This window comes from Lycorma delicatula, chromosome 12, assembly GCF_047948215.1.
Source record: "Lycorma delicatula isolate Av1 chromosome 12, ASM4794821v1, whole genome shotgun sequence".
NCBI lineage: Eukaryota > Metazoa > Arthropoda > Insecta > Hemiptera > Fulgoridae > Lycorma > Lycorma delicatula.
Window position 1 is genome coordinate 56,300,131 of NC_134466.1, and position 26,726 is coordinate 56,326,856.

The 26,726-nt window shown below is 30.0% G+C and overlaps 1 protein-coding gene across 1 annotated transcript in view; it reads right to left on the reverse strand.

Moving 5' to 3' along the window:
• The window catches only part of LOC142333001 (uncharacterized), a 64,491-nt gene that overhangs the window by 14,159 nt on the left and 23,606 nt on the right, over window positions 1-26,726 (reverse strand). Inside the window, exons 6-15 of the mRNA XM_075379765.1 lie at window positions 26,609-26,629; window positions 22,924-23,028; window positions 20,061-20,084; window positions 17,104-17,145; window positions 14,491-14,526; window positions 10,233-10,271; window positions 8,591-8,632; window positions 6,493-6,528; window positions 2,824-2,856; window positions 450-485 (exon numbers count right to left, since the gene is read on the reverse strand). Of these exons, the coding sequence (XP_075235880.1) occupies window positions 450-485; window positions 2,824-2,856; window positions 6,493-6,528; window positions 8,591-8,632; window positions 10,233-10,271; window positions 14,491-14,526; window positions 17,104-17,145; window positions 20,061-20,084; window positions 22,924-23,028; window positions 26,609-26,629 (414 nt within the window). The remainder of the gene's footprint in view (window positions 1-449; window positions 486-2,823; window positions 2,857-6,492; window positions 6,529-8,590; window positions 8,633-10,232; window positions 10,272-14,490; window positions 14,527-17,103; window positions 17,146-20,060; window positions 20,085-22,923; window positions 23,029-26,608; window positions 26,630-26,726) is intronic.

Genomic DNA, 26,726 nt, shown 5'->3' on the forward strand with positions numbered 1-26,726 from the left:
ACAAAAAACCCAACTAACATGGAATTTTTTTAATCGGTATTTTTATTTTTCGTTTTTTAACAGTTGTTTTCAACAAATCACAGACGTATTTTTACTGTTATTTACTCAGTTCCAAAAAAAAAAATTGTTCAGTATTAATTGCAATAAAACTGTGCGAACACTTTTAAAATTTGTTCAGTCAAATTAAATATTAAAATATCATATTATTTTACCCATTAATACAGATTTTCCTCAATCGTAAATTTAGCCCAAATCTTTTCGTAATAACTAAAAAGTAGAACGTAGACACAAGTTTTTATAAAATGTTTGCTTTAACTTGTAGAATATACATTGTTTATGAATTCGAATGAAATTTATATGTTTTTAGGGGACTCCTGATAAATATTTTTTATAACAGAAAATTAATAGTGTCAATTATGTACTTATAATTTTGTTAAAATAATGCTTACCTTACGAAAAATGTCTTTGATGTCATCTCATACGAACTGAAAAATTATTAAATGATAATTAGTTATGGATATTTATAGCATTATTAAATAAAATATTCTTAATTATTACAAAAAATTTCTTTTTGCCTTTACTCTAACTTATAGAATATGGTTAAAAGTTTAGAATAAAAATAAATAACTTTTTAAAAAGATTGAAATGTATGCTGCTAGGGCGAAAAACAAACTGTATAACTTATAAAACATTAGTATAAGTAATTGTAGTTTACATTATAAAAGAACGATGGTTTTACTAAACAGTGTTAGCAAAAATACAATATGTTCCGTTCCATTTGTGCCGTCGGGTGGTGCTACCTAGCGGGGGTTAGAGGCCCCACGGCAAGCTTGGTCAGGCGATCTGTCACGCTAAGTTCTACAGCATAATGCCGCAGGGAGTGGTCATTATGAGGTACTGACCATGATGAAAGTGGTACTGACATTCATTCAGCGCCGGATTCCTGCATAGAGCAGTCGTATTTCACATTCAGTCCGGATAGACATGTTTGGATGAACGCTTAGTTTATTAACAGAAGTTATTTGTTTTGTAATTTTAATTACCGTATTTATTCGAGTACACCCCATCCCCGAATAAGCCCCGCACCTCTGTCAATACGCTTTATAATATGGTATTTTATTTTTAGTTAATCACTGTCAGTGTCTGTAGAAGAGTTACCGGTAGTTTCCACGTCGCTCTGCCAAAGGTTCACTACCATTTCATTAGATATTCCGCATTTTTTAAAACTTTTTCTTACTAATTCCGTGGAAATTCCTTGCCAAGCATCTTTTATCCAAACACAAATCTAGGCGTTTGATAACCTTCCTGTAGGCGTGAGAAAGAAATTTTCATCAGCCATCCATTTACTGTACAGTTGTTTTAATGCAGATTTGAACGGTTACGAGTTCATCCACAACTTGTTCATAACGGTTCATAACGTTACCGGTTATCCACAACTGTACAGTTGTGGATGATAATGCGTGTTTTCTGAGCTCCGCCATCGTGTGCTTTTTCAGTTGGTTTTTTTGGTTATTTAATTGGAACAGGACATTCTAAACTTTTGAGGTAAGGATAACGGACAAGTGTATACGTTTTGATGAGTTTTGGATGTGGATTACTAAAGTTATTAGAGTTTAAAAAAAAGAAACAAATATTTTAATGAAGTGAAGTGTTTTAATGTTCTTTTTTACTTTTTGGAGAACAGTTAAGTGGTGTAATAATCATTGTGAGTCATTACGTGTCAATTTAATTCAATACAGTGAGTTAAAAACTATTTTGAATTAGTATTTTTAGAACTTTAAGGTTATACTTATTAACTAATATAGAGTAAAATTTTCTAAGTGTAACGGCAAGCTTTGTCTTGTCTGTTACGCTACTACTAAAAGAAGTAAACAAGGATTGTAAAATTTTTCGTAGAATTTATACTACGAGAATTTTTCTAAGTGTTGAGACATACTTTATACGGGCAAATCCTTATGCTCCATATTTCCTGTAAATTTATCAATAAAGCCAAACTTCCTTGAGATCTATCCGATCCAAAAATTATGAGTTATTAAAATAACTCATCGACAGCTTCTTTTCAACCACTGTCCAGAATGGAATAGTCGTTTATCACCAAACACTTACTGTGATCTCTTTTATTGCACACTGCACCGAATTCTAACTTCAAAAAGTATTCTTTCCTCCGCTGGTCCCCGGGAAGTATTTATATCTGCTGACCTGCAGTACAAGCACCCAACCAATCCTTTGATTGTTCAAGCGTACTAATTTTCATTGTACACAACTTCCTAAGCTAAGGGTTTAAATTATAAAGTTTAGTTTTCACTGAGGAAACTAGCTATAAATTCCGTTTTTGCGAACAACATTTCTTGTGGTATGTTTATTACTGAATTTACCTTGAATATTATGATACATTAACTCACAACAGCTCATTAAATGTAGAACTTGGCGCGGGGTCCGTGCTTCCGCCAACTAGGTTAGCTAGTTAAGACGGCGACGAATAAGGACAGTCAATATGTCCGAAAGAAACCTACGGCGAAGGCCGAGTCATAATTCACTGATGTAAATATCTACCGAGGCATTTACATCGGTGGCGATGTAAATTTTCGATCGAAATTCGATTCGAAAAGAAGCTATAGAAATATGTAAGGGTAGGCCAATACACGATCGAAAGGTTTCACTTCTAAGATAAGAAAACCTTCCTGACCATTGTAATGTATCGCAGTAGCAGAAGATTGCACACAGAAATTAGTAAGCAAGTTACTTGACTGAATTTGATAAATGAAATTCGTATTTCAACCTCTTCCTACCTCATGGTGTAAAAATATAATAAAACATACTCACGTGTCAGTTCCTAATATTTTCCATTTTTCCGGGCTGAAAAATGTGTAAATTTATTTAAATATAATTTCAAAAACATACATACATACATAAATAATTTTAAATACATAATACATGTATGGGTAGGAAATATTAAATTATAATTTTTTTTTTAAATGGCGTGACAGAAATGTAGTATCCACTGTTCTTCTGCACGGTATAAAACAGATTTTGAAGTAACGAGAACTGTTATAATAATTTTTTTCCATGGTTTAAATATATATTTTTTCAGTTTTCCGAATTTTACATAATTAAAATATGAAAAATTCTTATATGTCAATAATTCTTTAATCTTATATTCACGATGCAAGTAGTCACATTTTTCCATTTCAAAATTAAATTAAATTAATAAAAATAAAATATCGAAAGGCTGAGTCATAACTCACTGATGTAAATATCTACCGAGGCATTTACATCGGTGGCATTCTAACGAGGCCTGGCTAATTACTGCGAGGTGTAATCAGTTAGAGGCACAAAAGACGACTTCCGTTAAAGCCCATCAAGGCTATGAACGGGGGCTTGGTATGGCGACCGAAGTCGACACAAGGCGGGTGTCTTCCGTTACGGGGGTTATCTGCAACTTATGTCTTTATAAGTCCTTTTCTAGAAAGAACGTCTTTTTGGTTTCTTTTGGATTCTTCTTTTCTTTATTTTCTCTCTTTCTTCTTTCTGAAAGATTTTCTAAACGTTACAGTACTTTCAAAAGATATATTCGAAGCGATATTGTTTAATTTCATCGGCAGATGATTTCATGGCATCTCTGAGGAACGTATTTGTACACTGAGAAAGTAAGCTGACAAAATTTATTAAAAATGTATTTTGTTTTTGACCTAAATAATACAAGTACGTTAATTTATTAAAATTATATTTTACTGATAATAGCTTCTGGTATCAAAAAAGCTTCAAATATTTCAAAATAACATGTATTTTATTTTAAACATCTTTGCTTTTCTTTATTTTTGTAATATTGACATCATGTTCATTAATAATGTCTATTTAAAAAAAAAAAAAAAAAAAAAAAAAACTGTAATTAATTTTTGTGAATAGTCATAAATAATCTTACGTTAAAATAGATTTGCTTACAAACAAAATAACAAAAAAAAAAAAAAAAAATTATAAAAAAAGATAGAAAACCAGTTGTTTTTAAAATTATTACCATCAACACATTATCAATTTTTTATTGAAGTCAAGTCAAGATCAAATATTTTATTTTCAACTGCCTTGTGAAATTTTTTAAAATAGTCCACACGTAAAATCACCTGTAATTTCTTAAAAATATAAACACCTTGACTATAAAACACTTTACACCTTCGTCTCGCATTAGTTTCATTTCTGCCTATAATACGGTCAATTTAATCTTTACGTACATTGTCTGGTAAACTCGTTTTACCGCAGTGTCACAAAAGTAAATTTCTCTCACTTACGTTAAGTTTTTCAATTTTTTCTGATCGAAGTAACAACAAAACTGCGATTGAAATTCTATCTGGCTAATTTTTTTCTTTTTATTGTTATTATTGAATTATTATTCATCATAAATTTCTTTTTACGATTTGAGATTAATAATTATTAATAAATCAATATATTTAAATTAAAAAAAAGTTAAAAAAAGATGAAGTCTGATTCTAACCGGTGTGCCTCCCCTTGTAGAATCAAAATATTTCATTAATTAAAATTTATTTGGCTACAATTTTGGAACCAATGAAAATAAGTTCCACTTATGATATATCGTTGAAAAGCTCTCAATGAGAGCTTATTACTGCAGTTAAGAAAAAGTACAAAATATAATTTTTGATTTTGGGCTTTATTTGGACACTTTTGGTGCAGTCGATTGCAATCAAAAGAGGACATGCTCAACTAGATGATACTAAGTCCTAAATCCAAAATTTTAACATCCTACGGCTAACCGTTTTTGAATTATGCGAGATATATATGTACGCACGAAAGTCATGCCGAAACTAGTAAAAATGGATTAAGGGATGGTCAAAATGAGGATTTCCGTTGAAATCTGAAAACCGACATTTTTTTGGTATCACAATACTTTCTTTACTTCGTACAAGGAAGTAAAAATTACACACATAATTTTATATTGTTGCGTTTACGCAACGTTGAGAAGAAATGGGATTTAATGATATCACAAATCTCAGTTAACAAGGAATTTGGTAGCGGATATAGAAGTTGAGAGACTAAAATTTGTAATATATCTGAATGGCCCTTCCGTTAACGCGTAACTACCGAAAATACTGCTACAACATTATCTTCTTTACTTTATGTAAAACAGTCTAGTGTACAATTGATTACTTCCATACAAATCAAATGCCTACTATAAACCTCTTTTCTAGAATACTTCTCTACAAGTTGCCGCAAAAATGATATTATTTAAACACATTCTGGTATTTTACAAGTAAATAAAGTTTTACGTGGAAAGTAACTGTTTAAGTCTGTCTGAATCCTATTTTTTTATGTCATTATCGTGTTTAATTAAAACAAATGTTAAGGAAACATTTAGGTATTTATTAAGTGATATGACAATAAATATATTTAGAGAGATTAAAATGTAAAGATATGCAAGAAAAACAATGAAATTATCAAATATGGATAAAAAAATTGAGTGACATTAGTTTTATTAATGTCTAAATAATTGACATGATATAAGTCGATAATGCTACGTGATTTTAAAATTTCACAGTACAGTTAGCTCGACTAAATTTATATTACTCGAACTAAAGAAATAGTCAAAAGGAACTGTACAGACATATACGATTTAAAATTAGATATTATTTTCTTAATTACTTTATAGCTGTGGACATTTTGAATCGAAAGATGAACTTTTGATTACGGAGTTAGAACTTCGTCGGTAAGAGGTGACGAAGTCGACGAACTACGTTTACAGTTCTAAAATTATATAACCTAACAATGAAATTAAAATGTGAAAAATATTTATTTCAGTTTAGTTAGATTAGTAATAAAGAATAAGAGAGTAATAAAGAAGGCAAATAAGAGTTTTGTAATAATTTTTTTCTTTTTTTTCTTATTATATGGATTGCTTAATATTGTTTATTATCCATTATTGAATACCTATTGTCTATTGCATATGTTTAACATGTATTTTTTTTAAAGAAAATTCTAAATTAATAACAGATTTTGATAACAGAAATGTAGCGTCTTACTTTTTTTGATACAAGTGTCGTTTTGTTAAAAACCGTTTTATTCATATTACAGAAATTTTTGTTTTTGAGTAATATCTTACAGTTCTTCAATTTTTAAGTACTTGCATCATTGAAATAATGCCGGTTCATATGCCAGTAATCGGGATAAAGAACATACCTACCGACTGTTTATTTTAAATAATACTTTCATTCTTTATAAGGAGTATTTTGTTTCAATTTGGTCTGTTCATAACAACTATATATTACAACCATAAAAAGTGTAATATAATTTTTCAACAATGTTTATTTTTTAAATCAGGCGTTCAAGTGTGGGTGTCAATGTTACAGGTTTTTTAAAATTTTACTAATAAGATTTAGTTAATTATTTGACAAGAGAAAATTAATAATAACGGTGTCATAAAATATCATTTTATTGATAAATTTTCTTGTGTTTGAAACAATAAAATAAACTTATTTATTTTCTTACCACTTAAAATATGCTATAAGAACATAGTCTTTCATTCTGGAACAAAGAAAAATTAAATTAAATTATTTCAATGAAAATTATTCATTATACCTTGTTGATTATTAGTGCAGAAATTTAATATTAGAGAAAGAAAAAAACACTTATGTCAAAACAAATAACAAAACTACTTACATAAAAACATAATATCTTGCCCTACAAACCACAGGATTATTGTATTTCCATTGTTATTTAACAGAAAATTGCCAACCCGTTCTAAATTTTTTTGATAAATTTATTGAAAATTATACTAAAATACATCCTACTGCACTGTCAGTGTTAGTTTAATATGTATTTAAATAACAAATGTTAAAGATAATTTCAATTTTCTACATCTTTGTTTAATAAATAAATATAATATTAGTAGAAAAATAAACTTAAATTAACTTTTCCAGATTAATTTTTCTTTAATGATATTATTTGTTAGAATTAAACTACAATTAAGGGACTGGTTTCTTTTAATTAAAAAAAAAAAAAATATAATGGTTTTTCAATTTTATGATGTTCAGCCATAGATCTGTAACATTTATTTAGTAACATCAAAACAACTTAAACATGTATTGTAATGTTAATATTACCTTTTTTTGGGTTGGCGGGGGGTAAAGTGTTGTTAAAAACTGAAAGAACTAAAATGATTAAGATACAGTAGCATTTAAAGAAACATTCATTTGATGCAATTATTCACACAATATGAAAAGTTTGTGTAGGTTGTAACCGGTTGTGTATTAAATTGAATGTTTTCAAGGAAGATTGAAAATACTCAGATAAAGAAATTTTTTAAAGATTTCAGTAAATATCGATCGTTTTCCTAATTTCAATATCAGTAAAACTAATACGCACAGTAAAATATTTGTTTTCTGATTGGTAAGGTTTCAGATGGCGTGGGACGCAGAGATATTCCTCCTGGTTGGCGATTTATATAAAATACTGGGTAAAGAAGAAAAATTGATAACAGTATCATTAGATCTTGAAAAGGCATTTGATAGGCTTAAATTGGTGACTGTGATATCAATGTTTACACATCTTAAATGTTTACTCATTTTTAGAAAGTCAACTACTATCATTAAAATAAGGCATTCATATCAGTAACTTGAATTATATGAAGTACGATTTATCACAGTAACATAAATTAAGTTATATAAAATAGGATATGTAAATTGCATTACGATGGTAGGAGTTGTGTTATCTATCATTTTTATTAAAAATTTGGGTAAGTAATTTGAATATTTTTATCTCTTTTGTATGTTCCATAGACATGTAATGTATACGACATATTTTCTTCAAATAAAACTAGTAATAGATTTTATAAATAGGTTGACTATCAACAAATTATACCTTGAGAATAAATAATAAAAGTTGTAATAAAAAACTTACATTACTTTTTGATTAAAAAAATTTAAGAAAAGTGAAGCTCCATTACAGAAAGGAACAGTAAGTGTATGTTCTTTTCCTTTTGCTTTTCAATTTATACATAGAAAAAACAATTCAGAAATTAAAGGACAAATGCAAGAAGGGAGTAACTGTTAAAGGAGACAAGCTAAACATGTTGAGATTCACTAACGACATTATTCTTTAAACAGAAACCAAAAACATTGGTTAAAAGAAGTAGCAAACGATACATATTAACAGCTTGGAGAGAAATTTTATTTAAAAAGAAAAAGAGTGAACAATGAAAAGGAAATTTAAAAAAGCGGTTAGTATTAAGGATTAAAACACTTGTGAATGTAAACGTAATATAATTTTTTACTGCTAGAATTTGTAAATCAGGTATTTAAAATAAAAGGATGAATGAAGTAATGTATTGATCAAAAGCAGATTAGCATCCCAGAAGAAGGAGCTTTATTAGCTAATTAGCTTTCAGGAAAAAAAACCAGTATGAAATCAAATAAAGATTTCAAAATTAAAAAATTTTTTTTAAAAACAAGTCTTGAACTGTAATGAAACACAGATGATAAGTAAAAATGAAAAAAAAATAGTAACTTTTGAAATTTGATGTTAAGGAAAAATAATAAAATTAGCTTAAGTATTTGATGATAACATGGTTATAGCATTTAATACTTACGTTACGAATTCAACATCACCATAATCATTTTCCTCTGGATGCCTAAAATAGAAATATTCCAAGATAAAAATTATGTGAAACAATGCAAACTGTTAGCACTACATTGTAATCAACAAGAACAATATAAATAACTTACACATTTCAAGTTTACTGTTCGAATTCCATAACTTTTAGTCAAGTTATGCAATTTGTTTTTGAATTATAAAGCAATACCCAAAATTTTAAATATTAGTATATCAGCATAACAGTTTCAAAAAAATATTTTTGACCTCTTTAAAATTTGGGAGCTCATGCATCAGGGGCTTTTAATAATTGTGATACTATAACAATATGGACATAGTTACTTAGACTCAAGATTTTAACTTTTACAGAATGACAATCAATTGTAATGTATATAGTTTAAATATATGAGTTTTATACTTTTACATATTTCAATCATAAATTATAATTCCTCCTGAAGATGGTATGATAGTCGAAAGCGCTAGAAGGAAATGAATAATATATTGGTAAGCAGTTTATCCTATATACAATTTTTTTTTTTCATTTTGGTGGCTTCCATACTCAAGAGGAAGCATTCAGGTAAAATTAAATTTTAAGAAGATAATCCCTAGGTAATGATAATAAATTTAAAAACAGTTTTGAAATTGTTTAAAAAATACAAAGATACAGCCATTATTCCAAATAAATTAGTTGTAATTTTCTTGGAAGTGGGCTAAAATTTTTTGCTAATTCTTTCTTTAAGAAGTACTAAGAAGTAGGAGTTATAAAAAAAAAATCAAGATTTTTACATTTTAAATGCAATGGGTAACTTACCAGATATATTTTAATTAAAAATAAATTTAAAAAAATTTTAATTTGTTGGTATTGCAGACCAATAGAGTGAAATGGACAAAACCTATTATAGTGATTTGAAGATCTATTGATATAGAAGATTTAGATCCAAACAAATCCCATTAACTCCTTTTCTGAAGCAAGATATAGCTAAAAAAGGAAATTCATATCATTTTTTTGGAGCGATGATTATTAAATTAATTTTCTAATATAATTTGTGATGTTGGATTGATTCAAATATCAGTATTTCATATTTTTAGTAATTAGATGGGAGGGGACAGAAAAAGAGGCTTTTAAGAATGAAGGTAAATTTTTGATCACCTTTTTAATTCTTTCTGATGTAGAATACACTTCAAAGAATAATAGCTTATAAATCAACATTCAATCCATTATAATGATAATTTTCATCATCTACAATATTCAGTTGATAGTCTTATAAACTGATTGATTAGCAGTTCAATTGACCATTGAATAAAGTAATAGAAATCAAACAACAAAAGGAAATCTGCTATATTTTGTTATAGAATTTAATTAGTTGACCTGATTTATGCTTTAGAAATACAAACAACTGTATCCATGTTCTAGTTTCAATATGTATGAGTAAGCAAATCAGACAGATACTCAACATTCATACAAAAGATGCATACAGAAAAATATGTAAGTCAAGCAGTTTTTCCAGAAAGAAAAAATTTAATTTATAAAAATGAACACTATAGAGATTGGAAATAAAAGCTTATTTAAAACTAGTTATTAAGGATATATTATTATTGTTTGGTAGATATTTTATACAATATGACAATACCATACGTACCAGTCATCACACGGTAGCCTGGAAGAAAGGGGAACATTTCTGAAAAAAAAAAATTAATAAATATTAAGGAAACATAATAAATAAAATGTGACAATTTTTATTCTTCTTTACTGAAAAAATTAATTTATAACTGTATAAGAAGATAAAGTTAGAGTATATAAAATAGAATGTGATTGTAAACAAACATACTGATACTCAACAATCCAGTCACTTGATTGTGACCATAACAATAAAATATATTCAGCGGTAAAATAAAATAATTATACAAATCATTACTAATAAACTAATTGTAGTTATATTTTGTGGTGTATAAATCATTATTCTAAGAAATGTAACAGATTCTACTAGAGACTGATTTTAATAGTTATTGAATTTAAATCTGCAACATTTATAAACAAATAAGTAAATTATACTCAAAAATTATTTATAATATCCTAAATTACTCTCTGCCTTTATTTTTTCCAGAGGATGAATGTGGTTGATATGTATGAGTGTAAATGAAATGCAGTATTGTTCAGTTCGACCATTCCTGAGATGTGTAGTTAATTGAAACTCAACCACCAAAGAACACCAGTATCCACGATCTAGTATTCAAATCCATGTAAAAATAAATGACTTTACTAGGACTTGAACGCTGGAACTCTCGACTTCCAAATCAGCTGACTTGGGAAGACGCATTGTCCACTAGATCAAGCTGGTGGATTGAATTACTCTCTGCTTACCAGTTTTAATTTATTATCTTTTTCATTTTTAAAAAGATCCCTTCAAAATCTTTAAATTTCTTCCTACAAAAATTATTTAAAATGTTGTCTACTTGAATTCTTATTTCAATAAAATCTTTTATATAAATTGTTCTCTTAGTAAATAAATAAATTGAAAAAAAAAAAAATTTAAATAGAAGAGTAAGGAAGCGTGCAATAAAATTCTAAAAAATTGTTTTTTTAACATTGTTTAAAATTTTCTTTTACTTTAATTTTCATCGCATGACCCAATATAGCTAAAATGCATTATAAACAACTAATTTCTATGTGATAAAAAAATGTTTTGTCAAAATGAGGGAGGATATCAGTGTGTCCACTTGAAAAAAAATAAAAAATAAAAACAATGATTCCAAGAAAAATCATTTCACCTTTTATTCTCAATCCTAAAATTTTAATCAAAAATTCATCCTGAGGTGGCTAATGAAACAGTTTTTATCAAAAGGAAGAGAGTTAAATTTTTGTTCTATTCTTCTTTTTTCATTTCATCTTAAGCAAGTGACTGTTATAACCTGCACATTTATGAATAGGAGACAATCTTCTAAATATTTTGAATGAAGTTGTAAGTAATAGGCTGTGAAGAATTAAATTATGTGGATTGTTGTGTCTGTTTAAATACAAGTTCATTTACCAAATTTTGTTAATCATCTTACAATTTATTCCATACAAACAGAAAAAGACCAAATCAATGTAATGTAGTCAATATAATTGAAAAAAAAAGAAATGGCTTTTGTTTCAGTTTTGAATTTTGTATGCAACACAAAGAAAACAATAAAATAAAATGCATCATAGATATTTATTGACATAATAAATATTATTATGCTTTGTATGTAAAAAGTTCTTTCCATGCAAAATTATGTATTTCTTTATGGAAATCATGAATTAAAAAATTGGTGATATTTTGAATTGTTAACCCAATTTCAATAAATAAAGTATTGATATAAAATCCAGCCTATTTAATTTTTTAGAACCGACCAGTTACCTCTCGCAGTGTATGATTCAGCCATATATCAATGTCATGTGGTTGTAAAAAATTACTTTACAAAATGTAAAGTCTTATGGTTATAGGAGAAAACTGGTGGAATTTGGCAGATTTTGAGTTATCCTCCAATCATTCCTCATCCCTGTCACAGATCACATATTTTTGGGATTTTTAACAGACGTATGTGTTTATAAGGAGCCAAGACCTTTCTTTCTTTTTCCTGTTTAGCCTTCGGTAATTACCATTGAGATAATACTTCAGAGGATGAATGAGGTTGATATATATGAGTGTAAATGGAGTGTAGTCTTGTACAGTCTCAGTTCGACCATTCCTGAGATGTATGGCTAATTGAAACCCAACCGCCAAAGAACACCGGTATCCACGATCTAGTATTCAAATCCATATAAATATAACTGACTTTACTAGGACTTGAACGCTGGAACTCTCGACTTCCAAATCAGCTGATTTGGGAAGACGTGTTCATCACTAGACCAACCGGGTGGGTTAAGACCTATTGCTAATCAAAATTTATGATCGTATTCTTCCATGGAAGGCACGAAATATTTTCTGAGTGACTTATAAATAACCTTTTCTTTTCTTTTGAATAGTTATTTAAGCATCAAAGCCTGAATAAGTATACCCGTATATTATACAATAATTTCAGCTTATTCATCATTGTTAAAAAAAAATTAATTTTCAGCAATTTTTAAAACTATACAACTGTACGTTATTGTCAGTCAGATTTCTAATTTCACATGCTAACAACTTGCTGTAAACAAGTTATCTACATATTCTTTCTTGGAAAATAGTGCCAAACTGAAATGGCATGGTTTGGATATCACACCGTAAATAGCATGAGAGAAAACTGGTTTAGTGCATAAAAAATAGATAAATGTAATCATCAATCGGGTAGAAAATTGCAAACATGTTCATTCAAATTGTGAGTGAACATGTGTGCAAGGACATACACAATTTTCTATCTAATTCTATACACTGAAAAACATGTTTGTCTGAACTGATAATAAATATCAGCAAAATGCTGTACATTATTTTGGGTTTGAAAATTACTGACAAATAAATGGAATAAAATTATTGGAGCTGTATTATTTTTGTCTACACCAACTAAGAAACTTTTCTCACATTATTTCCTTTGAATTATGAAATGGTATTATTCCACATATACAGATATACTATGATGGAATAAACTGCATTGTAAAAAAAAATTAAATGAAAGTAAATTATTTAAAATAATGCGAAATAAGCAATTGAATCCATTCCTCTCATAACAAATAATTTCAAACCATCCATATCATAAACTACGAGTATTATATCACACTAGATGAAAGTATGATTCTAATGGTTTTATATTAAATATTTAAAATTAATCTGTGGGCTAGCTTTTAAGTATTTTTTTTTTTTTAAATTAAAAATCCTAGTATTTGATTTAGCTTTGAAATTCAACAATAGCAATAGTATGTTTAAGAATTATTTTCATTAATCTTTTCTTATATTTTAATCAAATTTTAATCATCTTATATTTTATTATTTTATTTAGAATCTTTAGATATTTAATTTACTGTTTACTATTTTAAGTACTATTCCGTACTTTAATGAACAACACTTTTTATTTTATAATTAATTCTGTATTTATTGTGTATTCAATTATGCTGTTCTGATCATGGTTTAATTACGATTCCCCTTGATCTATCTGGAAAATGATAACTATATTTTGTTTATCCCCTGAGTAATACAACTTCTGATTCCTGATGTGATCTGCATTATAAATTACTTCATATTGTTCAAAATAAACATTTATTTATTCATAGTAGCATTATGACTGCCAGCATCATCTGTGTATGCTTGTGGCAAAAAAAAAACCAAAAAAAAACAGTTTCTTCTAGTCAAAAAGAAGAATTTATTATGGTCAGAAATGGACGTGTTTTTTTTATATATCATGTGTATATTTTACTTTTATATCATTAATTCTATCGTTATTCAAATAAACTGAACTAAATGATGTACAACCTAATCATAATGAAAATGACTATTCTCACTAATACATAATGGAAGGCTAATATAATATACATGTTATTTATGCTAAAGTGGTTTATACAATGAAATCAGCAACATTTCCTGCAGTTCTGATGTTCATAAAATGCAGCGTTGAGCATATTCATACTCATTTAAAGTAGTTAATATTTCATGATATCACTCTGTTTACATCTAGAAAGAACTAAGAATAAATAAGGTTTAGACCACTCTTATGTAACACATCTAATTAAATCTATTTTTTGTGAAGTTTAAAAAATAACAATAAAAAAAATAATGCATATGAAAATGCTGGTCACTTAAAACTGATATGTAAGAGTACTCATCTCACAGTGTATTATGTATGAATACTTTTAGCTTCCATTGAACATTACAATGGATAACACACACACACACACACACACACACACACACAAGCGCGCGCGTATTCAACATGAGAACATTTCAATAAATTTTAAATTGAACTTACGTAATAAAGAATTCGTTCCTAGAATCATGTGAAATCCTGAAATTAAAACAGTTTTTTACATGCATTCTGTTTGTTTAGTTAATAGAATGAATGATTTATTATTTTTTGTGATGTTTTTAATATAGTAAATATATAAATAATTATTACAAATGATCTATAAAATGTAGTTTTATTATATATGCACAAAATGTTTTTGTACGTAAAAAAATTTATTAAATTTGAAAAGAATTTACAATCTGTTTAATCATGGCTGGACCTTAATTTTAGTTTCTTTCAGTAACATATAAACCAATTGCTCTATTACTCATCGGAGAAATTAGTGAAGTAGGATAGTGAATAAGAAAATCATTTTTAGTGTTAAAAGTAGGATAAACTATTTTTTTTAAATCCATAATTATTGTCATTATAAGAAATCAATTACCATTACATCCTTCCCATAAGTCAATTCAATATTTAAACCATGAACTTCTGAAGTGTTAACCAAACCAAATTTTTGAATTACTATAAACTCACTGAAGATAGTTGCAAGGATGTCTGAGAATGTTTGGAAATAAATTATAAAAAATGTATTATTTCTAAAAATCTGATTTGGTTTGTCACTTCAAAAGTTTATAGTTTTAAATAATTTTCATTGTCAACCTTTACGTGTACATTCAAAAGAAAATCTGAAAATACCAAAATATGGACTCTATTTAATATATATTGTACACAATACTATAAGATAGAGCTCCATATTCACTTCTTAGAAGAATTTTAAGAAAGTGTTAAAAAGAATCAGTTAAATTACTGCCAAGGCTCTAGCACTTTTTTATGTAATTTTTCACTTTAAATACATTTAAATCATCGATAAGCTATGACCAGTCAAGGACATAACAATAAAAATAAAATAAATAATTATATGTTACAGAAGGCAAGATGCCATTCTAATAAATAAAAAAATTTATAAGAATTTTCTCTGTACAAAATCCAAATCAGAACTGCTATAGCAGTCGCGTGAAAGGCTGTTGTCCTGAGGCAAGTGGGTTTCTGCTGAGACAGGACTGTTACAGCAATCAATATGATTCCATGTTTTACTGTCCAGGTAGCTCTGGTAGTATCATTGTAATATTGTATACTTGTACTTTCAATATATCTGTGCTGGTACAACATGCGAAAAAACTGGGCGCACTTTAAATTTAAAGTTGGCAGCTCTTTTCCTTTGCTCCCGCATTCCTGAGTGCTGTACTGTTCTTGCTGTTGTTTGTTCATGCTGTTAGTTACGGTATCCTTTATTCTGCAATTACTGTGTTCACAATTGATTGGCTTTGTATAGTTTTGTGAGTAATGTGAAATGTTTGTCAATAATGGTCCCGTTTTCCGATCTATTTCATGAAACAGTTGACTATTTTACAAGAGCATAGTGACGATGATGAACTCTATAATATTTAATGAGTGGCGGCAATGTAAAGAGTATTTCTAGTAATTTAAGTAGATGTCCTGATAATCAATCAAATATTGATGGCCTAAATGCAACCTAAATCAGGTAACAACAACTAAAAACAGACTGGTAAAATTAAACAACAGGAAAAACAGGTAACAGGTCAACTATGAACATTTTCACGATCATGATTACAATGTGTAACAATGAAACAAAGTGGTGTTTGGCTGTTGTGCGTATGCACACACAGGAAGCAGCATGCAAGGCTGCACGGGAAGACAGCACACAGTCACTCCAGCAGAGTCGACCCTGGCGTACTGGTCGAAGGTATTTATTTTTACTCAGCGTGTGTTGTGATTAAAATCCTATGTGCCACATTCTTGAATGTGATTAAGTGTAGAATTAGATTATTATCCTGCTTCCAGCTATTCTATTTGATTCATTTTTTTCAGTTCTTTTATTTTATAGAAAACTTTAACCATGAACTTGAAAAGTCCAGAAAAAAAATTTTCTGGACCAGCACCTCCACTAATTTTAGCTACGATCTGCCACTGCTTCATATTAAACTGCGATGAAATATCGATGAACTATTTTGAGCCAGTATCAAAACATGAATATTTAGTGGAATCTTTCATGGAAATCTATATCTCACAAAGCAGAACCAGATTTTTACCTTTGAAAATAATGGAGATATTCTTTTGGAATTTAACAAGGGATACTCGAACACTTCGTTCTTATAGAAAAAGAACAATCATCATTAAGTATTACGCAATTGTCTTATAAGATAAAGTGAAGCCTGGTAGGTCTTGTTCCAACAGGACAATGTTCATCCTTACATTTCTGCTTTAACTTGGAAACACTGTAAGAGCTCAAGTAGGGTGTGCTACCCGTCTTCCGCAGGGCGTGGATATATTTTTATCAAGCTGTCACCTGCCTGGTCACTTAAAGGATTGTAAAAGTGAGAAAAATTCGATTCGAAAAGAAGCTATAGAAATATGTAAGGGTAGGTCAATACACGATCGAAATGTTTCACTTCTAAGATAAGAAAACCTTCCTGACCATTGAAATGTATCGCAGTAGCAGAAGATTGCACACAGAAATTAGTAAGCAAGTTACTTGATTGAATTTGATAAATGAAATTCGTATTTCAACCTCTTCCTACCTCATTGTGTAAAAATATAATAAAACATACTCACGTGTCAGTTATATCAATTCCTGATAACATCAAATTTTCTGGGCTGAAAAATGTGTAAATTTATTTAAATATAATTTCAAAAACATTCATAAATAATTTTAAATACATAATACATGTATGGGTAGGTATTTTAGGAAATATAAAAATATTATTTTTTTGTTTTATATGGCGTGACAGAAATTTAGGATCCACTGCTCTTCTGCACGTATAAAACATAGATTTTGAAGTAACGAGAACTGTTATAATAATTTTTTACCATGGTTTAAATTTTTTTTTCAGTTTTCCGAATTTTACGTAATTAAAATCTGAAAAATTCTTATATCGCAATAATTCTTTAATCTTATATTCACGATACAAGTAGTCACATTTTTCCATTTCAAAATTAAATTAAATTAATAAAAATAAAATATCGGAACGAAAATCATTATAGTACGGTCAATATATATATATATATATATATATCTGTGCCTGTGTAGCAGCATGTCCTTACTGACTAATTAATCAACGACCATTAAAAATGAGTAAAGATAAATTGAAGAAAATTTGTATACATATTCTTCTTACGATATAAGTGTACACTAAGAAAAGATTTTTTTGAAATTCGAATGTTAAATGGTTAAAATAAAATTTAATATATTTCTAATTTCTGGGTGAAAAATGAAGATATCAACTTGATTTTTAGTATGTGTAATTGTCATGTAAACATTTTTTTTTAAATTTCTAGATTTTTCTGAATTCGACCTTGAAAAAGGAGAAGAAAGGTAAAAAATTTGAACAATGCTTGCAAATTTTCCCCAATTCCGACTATACTAATCGAGATATTCACTAAATTGTGCTTTTTAAATATAATCTTAGTAGAAACTAAGGTAACTCGTGATATGCTTTTTTACTTTAGTTTAGATGCCTTACAGTCATAAGAAAATACTGCAAACTTAATAAATGTGATGGCTTGTGTATCTTTATCAAAGATAATCTAAATTTGATATGGTTTCATGTAAACTGTTGAAACGTAATGAATTAAGTATTTATTAAAACTTTGATAGCAGGATTGGTTCAACCGATTGGCATTCATATTTCGCCTATCGAAGGTGTCAAAAATTCATTTCTCGTTTGTTTAGAAAATTACATCAGCCAGTTAACAAGGAATACGAGCTCTTTACTTACTTCTTTATTTTCCCTATTTAGCCTCCGATAATTACCTTTCACATAGTAATTCAGAACATGAATGAGGATGATATATATGAGAGTAAAATAAGAACTTCACTACGTAATACATCGTAATAAGAACTACATCAGTATTGTAACCAAAGTGATTGACGAAGACGTTACATGTCAGGGAGAAATCAAAAATAAAACCGGTTCAAAATAACCCACAGTATACCGCATTTTAAAGGAAAATTTGGAAAATAAAAAACGTCGCAGTGTATTGAATTCAACAGCAAATGGAGTAGCAAAAAGTGACAAAATTATTTGAGAACTGCCTTCTCTTTATGAAAGTGAAGGTGAACAGTTCGTAAATCGAATAATGACTACTGATGGAACATGGACGTGATTTGAACTTGGACTGAAGTCACAAAGCAGTCCTTGGAAGACTCAACATTATTCGAGACCAAAGATATGTCGTCGCATGCAGTTAAACGTGTAGAAAAATTACGATTTTCCCTTACGATGAGGATGGTGTTATTGCTTCGAACAGAATGTCAAATGGTATAAACGTGACTGCTTCTTGCTACAGGAATTTTATTCGGAAGGTTGAAACTACCCAAAGTTTGAAAACTACGTCCAGAAAAAGTCGAGTTTGGTATGTTAATTCTACATGACAATGCGTGCCCACATATTGCGACCGCTTCCACTGATATATTCTTTGATTACGTTTGTAAAGCCCTTCGCTATTCACCATACAGTCCTTTTTTGCGTTCTCCGGACTTGCATCTCTTTCGTAAGCTGATAAAACATTCCTAGGTATTCGTTTGAAAGATTTATGGGGCTATTGTGACCCAGAAAATTCGACACTTTAACAAAAGTTCGTGTATTGCACCTTTAACATTACATGATAAACCATTGGCGAACATCATTACATAAGGCGGAATGCATTGAAAGGCAGTAAACTTGATTTGGTATATAAATAATAATTTTCTTTGAATCCTGATAAACTGTGCGTTACCGTTTTAGACAACTTACAGTTGTTAAAATACTCCTAAAAGTGTTTTATATTAAGGTAGTTTTTTTAATTTCTTTTATATTAAAGCACTTCATAAATTTATAAGTAATATGTACCCAATTACTCAAAAAATAATATATTACAATCTGTAAGAAAAGATTTTGTTTGGAAAAAGTATTTTCTCATAGAAAAAAAGATTTCTACTCGTATAAACTTTTCATTTTTTTAATATTTACGGATGAAGAATTATACAGTCCTTAACAAATATCTGTTTATGTACAATAGCAGTACGTACATAAGTAGAGCTTTTGCTTTATTCACTCTATTGAAATGCAGGATACATTCAAGTAAATAACTGATAGAATATTCAAAAGTATTTAAAGAGTATTTAAACGTCGATCGTATCAACTTGCATTTCAAAATGTCATATTCAGATAGATTTTGTTGAAATACAAAAATATTTGTAAATTTATATTATTATTTGTATTTTTCTAATTAAAAAATAAATAAATATTCATTATAATAATAAGGTTTAACAAAGGCCCTATTGTAATGAAAACTTTCTAAAGTGGCAGCACAAGACGCGATGAACGTAAGTCGATTGTAGGCTCACGCTGATTGTAGGGTTAAATACATTGTACAAAACAAGAAAAATACATAAAAATAAAGAGATATTTAGATGAACTGTGTAGGAAAGAATGCATTTTGAAATCCGTATTCCAGTAATTATAATATATAGGATCCATTTATTAAAAGCTACTTTTTGATTAATAATATGCTATTTTTTTATTACTTACGTATTTATTATTCCTCCTTTGATTCTGAAAAAAAAATATTAGCTTTAATTTAGTATAGTTTCTACAATATTATTTTATTAACATATTAATATTATTTTCTATAATATTATTTTATTTTATTAATAATTATTTATTATTTTCTTTCTCTTATTAATTCGTTCATTGATAACTCTGTATTAAATATTGATTGGCAAAAATAATACAAATAATTATTTCAAGTGAGCTTTAAGAATCCTGTATGAATGACTGTTCCAAGCGATCAAGGGAAATAACTGTCCATATCATTAGGGTGATAATATGATTGTATTGTTTACTCTAAATACTTAGATCGTTACAAAAAAAGACTTAATCATTAATTACTAAGTTTCATTGAATGAGTCTTTCGATTGCTACATGTATATCGATAAAATTACGTAACCTCATTGTATCATATTCTAATGAGGTTCCTGCTGGATCACATCTCAGTGTTTCATCACTTATATAAATTATTTCTTGAATCTTTTTTATTATTCATTTTTTAAATTTACAATAAGGCGATATCAAGTATTGAACTCGCCGGTACTAAGACTTAAAATTAACAAAATGGACCGATAATTTCTTATTCTATCTTTGACCTCTTACTTTATGACCACATAAAGTAAGAGGTCATCTGTCTGTGATACCAATAAGAAAGACAGTGAAATGAAAGACACCTATGTTAAGTAAAAGTAGACAGGATTCGACGACACACAGATAAAGGTATACGGCTGGCTGAATTTTGAGGTTCGTTGCGTTAACGAATTTACCGGAGGTTAACGAATTTTTTGGTACCGATAAGGTATGAAGTAAACCAAGCTTATTAACTCCTTAACTTAATTCTATAGACGTATAAAAGTTACTATTTCTCAGGCAATCGCTACAGGTTTTTCTCCTGAATCAATTGCATCCATGATCTTTCTATTAAAAAATTGATGTAATAATTATTGTTAACGTAACTAGCAGACCCGGCACGCTTCGTTATTGCTAAATTTGAGTATATATATAATATACTGAACACAAATGAAAGTTTGATAAAACTTTGAAAAATTGAACAGTACGGAACTTCACGAAATTTAACCTTTCGGTTTATAAAAGTTAAAATGTAAACAATCCAGCTGGCAAAACAATAGCGTTACCTATCGGATTTAATTCAAACCACTCTCTAAACAAACTAGTCTGTTCAAAATACCCGTGACATTCTTTTTACTGGTCAGATCAAGGATTTCCATGGCTTTAAATTTTCTCCGGACAACGCGAACAATTTTTCAAAATCCTGTGTGTAAATCGGCCCAGCAGTTTGTTTTACATTATAGCGGAAACGCGTACGAACATTCCTTTATATATATATAGAAGAATGTCTGTTTGTATATTTGTTTCGTAAATATCTCTACATCAGCGCCTCTTAACGGGTAGTTTGTGTAAAAACCTATGTTTTTACACAAACTATGGTATACGATGAATGGCATACGAGACAAACATTCATTTTTATATAAATAGACGATTTTCATTTTCTGAATATTGTTCTATTTATATATTTTCATTCTGATGAGATTTTAACCGATTAAAAATTACAGTTTTAGATAATTTCATTTTTCAATACAATATTACTGCATGCATAGAAGCTAGTATAACCTCGACTAGAATAATTTAATTTAATAATAATTAATCTGAAGTGGAAGTGAAAACGACTTTCCTGCAAAATACTAAACTTTAGACCAAGTTTGATTGCAAATTTATTTTTTAAATGCATATTCTACATTAAAATCTTTATGTGTATAAGATGAACTAAAAAATAAGATAGGGGTCCTCCTCATCCTCGATTAGGGCATTGATAGAGGATGCCGGGCTTGAGCTAGCACTGGAGGAAACTGAGGCGTGGTAATCAGTGCAGCTAAAAGAAGGCCTACTTTGACACTTACGCTAGAGGGTAAGAAGATTGTTACGAGACCTGCTATCACGTATCTTGGAGTCTGGGTAGACTCCAGACTCCGTTTTAGAGTTCATGCCATTGAGGTAAATGGTAAGGCTGATAGGGTGTTGCGGCTGATTGCGGACCTTCTGCCAAATAGAGGTGGACCTCAGCAACAGAGAAGGAGTCCATTATGGAGCCATTATAGAGTCCACGGTCGGGAGTATCTAGATATCGTAAATACAGAGGGAAACTGAAGTCCCTCCACAGGAGGTGCTATATCAGCGTATAGAACGGTATCATTAGCGGTGGCGCAAGTGCTGGCCGGACGTCTGCCGATAGATTTGGTATTGCTGCAACGGAAGAGAATAAGCGAGTTGGGGGAATTGCAGCCTGTAGACAGGAAGTTGGCAATAAAGATAATAACAGGTGAGCTCATGGAATTGTGGCATGAGGGGTCGGTGGACACACCTCATTGGTGATTTGAAGAGGTGGTGTGAGAGGGTGCATGTGACTAGTTGGAACACAGTCTTGCGCAGTTCCTGGTGGGCCATGATGGTTATAGATCATATCTCTATGGGTTCAACTGGGACCACTTGGACATTTTTCTGAGTGCGAGGAAGAAGAGACCCCAGAGCACGTATATTTCTGGCGTTTCACAGAGGTTGCTCGGAAATGTTAGACACGCTGGGTCGTGACCGTATGTTCACGCCCAATGAAACGCAAGGGATCCTGTTGGGAAGTGAGGAGAGCTAGAGAGTTGTGGAAGTTTTCACTAGGAAGTTTATATGTTGCAGAAGGGTCTCCGTAAGGGAAGGAGACGTCGGAGGGTGCCAGGTCGGACAGGCTCGCGGCTGAGCGCCTTGAAGGTCACCTTAATATTTAATTAATATTAAAATATTTAAGATACTTATCGCAGAAATAATATTTTCTTACATAATTTTACTCGGGATTAGTCCAAGAAGTTTAACAAGAGTCGGTAACAATTTTTTTTTTTTTCCTTTTATTTTGTTTTCATTTTCAAAAATTGATAACTGGATACTGAAAGATAAAATTAACACAAAGAAAAGTATTAAAAAAATATTCAGAAGAAAAAAAACTATTATTAACATTTTCTTTTTAATCGATAAAAATAACGGCAATAAGCAAATTTGCTGATATTTTCATTATGCATTTGTGTACTTATTATAAATAATAATTACAAATTTATGAATAGTTAAATAAAAATAGCTGCTTTGAAATTATGCCTAAACGATAAATTTTTGTCATCACTGGCTGCAAAAGAAATGTACAATTGTAACAGTTTTCTATGTAGATACGGAAGGATCTGCTAAAAAAGTTGCGCTTTACTAATCCCTTTCAATGCTCTTCATTATTTTTATAGTATTTTTCTTCTTTATTTACTTTCCACCATCCAAGCAATTCACTCGTTTTTTTTAGTTCTTCGAAAGTTTTTTTTTATTATTAAGGCATTACCATTACTTCTATTTTTTTTTTTATTTTATTTTAATATTATACAATTATATCAAGCAATTATATGAACTTATTAGCAATTAAAATATAATTAATAAAATTATAAAATAACAACAATTAGCCAATTTTTAACGATAATTCAAAATTAACGTATCTACAAATTTTAAGAGCGATTTTTTTTTTTAATAATAAATTAATTTCAATTTCATGCTAAAAGAATTTTTTACCCATTTTGTTTTTTACTTTATTATTGAGCTTGTCTTTAACAATATTCTTTTTGGGAGGTAAAAGTTCTGATCAATGGTCAACCTGATTAATGATCAGTACCTAAGGAAAGGATACAGAGGATGCTATTTTTAAGGTTATGAATACTGTTTCTTCTAGTGAGTCTAAGTACTTCTTAGGGATCTTTTTTGGACATAACAGAGGATTAATAATAATTTTTGGTGACCCTCTCCACTATTATAGCTGCAGAGGTGTGATTTTACACAGATTGAGCTGAATATGCCATTTATATTCATTTCAGAAATTGAGACGGAGTCTCAGAAGTGGGAAAAATGCTATCTAAATGTTGTCTGCAGGGTAGTGTTTTAGGATTTGTGCTCTGGGTTGTGAAATTTGATTTTTTGATGCTCTTGAGGTTACCTGGTTGATGCCGCATTTCGTATGTGAATGATGGTCTTTTGCTGGTTAAAGAAGATCATTTTTAAGACAATCCAAGTTTGTAAGATACTCCAGCTGTTTACAACATAAGGTGGTGTTAAGCCCAGAAAAAACATTGATGCTGTTGCTCAAGAGCAGGTTAGCTGTTACATTATGACCTCGTTTGTCAATAACTTAGATCCGTTCAATGCCTAAGGTCATCAAATTAGGTATGTCCTGCTGCAGAGGTATTTAGGTGTTATCTTTTATGAGAATCTTCGATTCATTCATCACATTCAATATGCTGCTACAAAGGCTTGTTCTGTTTTCTTCGGTGTTTGGAGAGAAGTTCACCCTGATTAAGGGCTGAATTTTAGAACCATGCATGTTTCTAAATGCAAAATGGGTGTATGCAAAGTTACAATGCTGTATGCTGTACCTGTCTTAGTTCATTGAATGAAGTATAAATTTTATAGGAATATTTCATTAAGGGCTCAACGTCTCGTATTGTTACCTGTGATTGATGACTGCCTATAGGACTGTCTCTCAGTAGTCCATGTTATTTTAGGTACTAAAACCATTGATATCTTTGTGACTGAGCACCAATTACATTATAATGCTAAGAAAGTAGCATTGTGAAGTTAATAGAGCTAACTTACCTCTAGATGCATAAAACAAATGGACGACTGAGTTTTCCATTTATGGCTGATCAGGTGAACTGAATTGTCCGATGGTCATTACTTGCGTGGTATTTTTCTTGATTTGAGAAGTATGCAGGTAGTTAGAAGTATTTGCCTCAATCGGCATATTATACAGTTTCTTATTGGATATGTTAATTTCTGTAAAAGTTGGACAGATTTGGTTTGAATAATTCGGTCTTGTGTCCAAAGTGTAGAGTCATTGATGATGTGTGCCATGTTTCATATGTCTGCCCCAGGTACGAAGCTAAGCATACCATAATAGTTATAGAGCTTGCAGGGATCAATGCTGGTTTTGATCTACAAGTTAATTTGAAAACCAAAAGGGAATGGAACATATTTGGATTCCTTAGATTCTCTGCCCTGCAGAGGATTACTCAGGGGGGGTCTAATGCTGTTATAGTTGTATAGATAGAATAGCAACTAGTATGCGTAGAGGCTTGCCTGGGTGCATACTTCGCCCGCCAAGTTACGCATTGCAGCCTCGAGACCCACCCAGTTAGCTGAGATATTTGTTGGTAGGATGAGAATGGATATGTTGAGAACAGTGTGATGGAGCTACAGTGTGGGAGGATGTAGGCATTGACCCGCTCTCGAAAGTGGACCAGAGCAGAGAGAGATAGCCTATCTTTTCATTAGAGGCTTATTAAATTTGTGAATCTGTTTCTTGATTTTTAAGTAAACAGAGGACTTTGAGTAAATTAAACTGATGATGACAAAATTGTTGTTGCTGCGATCAACACATTTTGTTGGTATGAAGATAGTATTTACGATGTTTAAAGAAAGTAATGACTTGAGCGCATAGTCTAATTGAAGTTAGATATAGGAAGAGGTTTTGTGTGAAACCTTTGAAGTTAAAGGAAGACACAAGAATCGTGCTTCTGAAAATCGGTTAATTAGATAGTTGAGGGTTGTTAAGTTATAGTAGGTGGCCATGGTTGGAAGAGCCCATACGAAGGTGTTGTAGTAGGTTGTGTGTATATAAATATATATACTGATGGATATGTCTCCTCCTGAGGTATATGCAATGGTTGCATCCTAACAGAGGAAAAATGATGACTATGTTGTGCTGTCAAGTTCAGTGTGTCTAAAAGACGACCTCCGGTAAAGCCCATCAGATTTATGAATGGAGAGTGTGGTGTGGTGACCAGGATTGTCACAAGGTGGATGACAATCAGGATGATGGGAGGAATTTTATGAAATTAGTCTATGCAATGGTCTGTCCAACCGTGGAAATTTTACTAGCTATTTTACAAAGTTTGGCTCAGCGACTGAAGAATGTTGTGCCTCTCAAGGAAATGTCCAGTCATATAAACATCTAATGTGTCTGCGTTGTTCTTTGGAGCAGTAAATAAGATGTCAATCTAGCACTTATAAGTGTTAGAGCGATATGAGGGTGAGTAGTGATCAAATACTTCAAATACATGATTAGGGCTTGTCAGACAGTATCCACCCTCTAACCTGTTATGTATTTAAGAGATATTAAGTTTACTAGAACAAGATTGTCACTAATTTGTATTAATGTGAGCTATTCTCATCCATCTGCACTAAATATAAAGCTGCTCATCATTTTTCTTTGCCTTGTATTCCCTGTACGTAACATTTTGTTGTTCTGCAGCAAACAATATATGATTGACTTATGTCTGTTTCTGTATAAATTACTAAATTTATAACAATTTATAAAGCAACAACATTTTGTTTTAAAAACAAAATGGAAATTTTATTTAATGGCATACAATATAATATTTGTAAACCTAAGACATTTTTTCGGTCTAAATTTTACAAAAATAAGTGGTACGGGTACTTACAAATTTTTTTTATAATATTCACTGAAAAAAAAAAACAAAATATATATATATATAAAAACAAATATCTGACAAAAAAAATAAACATAAAAATTTACAAACACTGATGTACTTATACAAC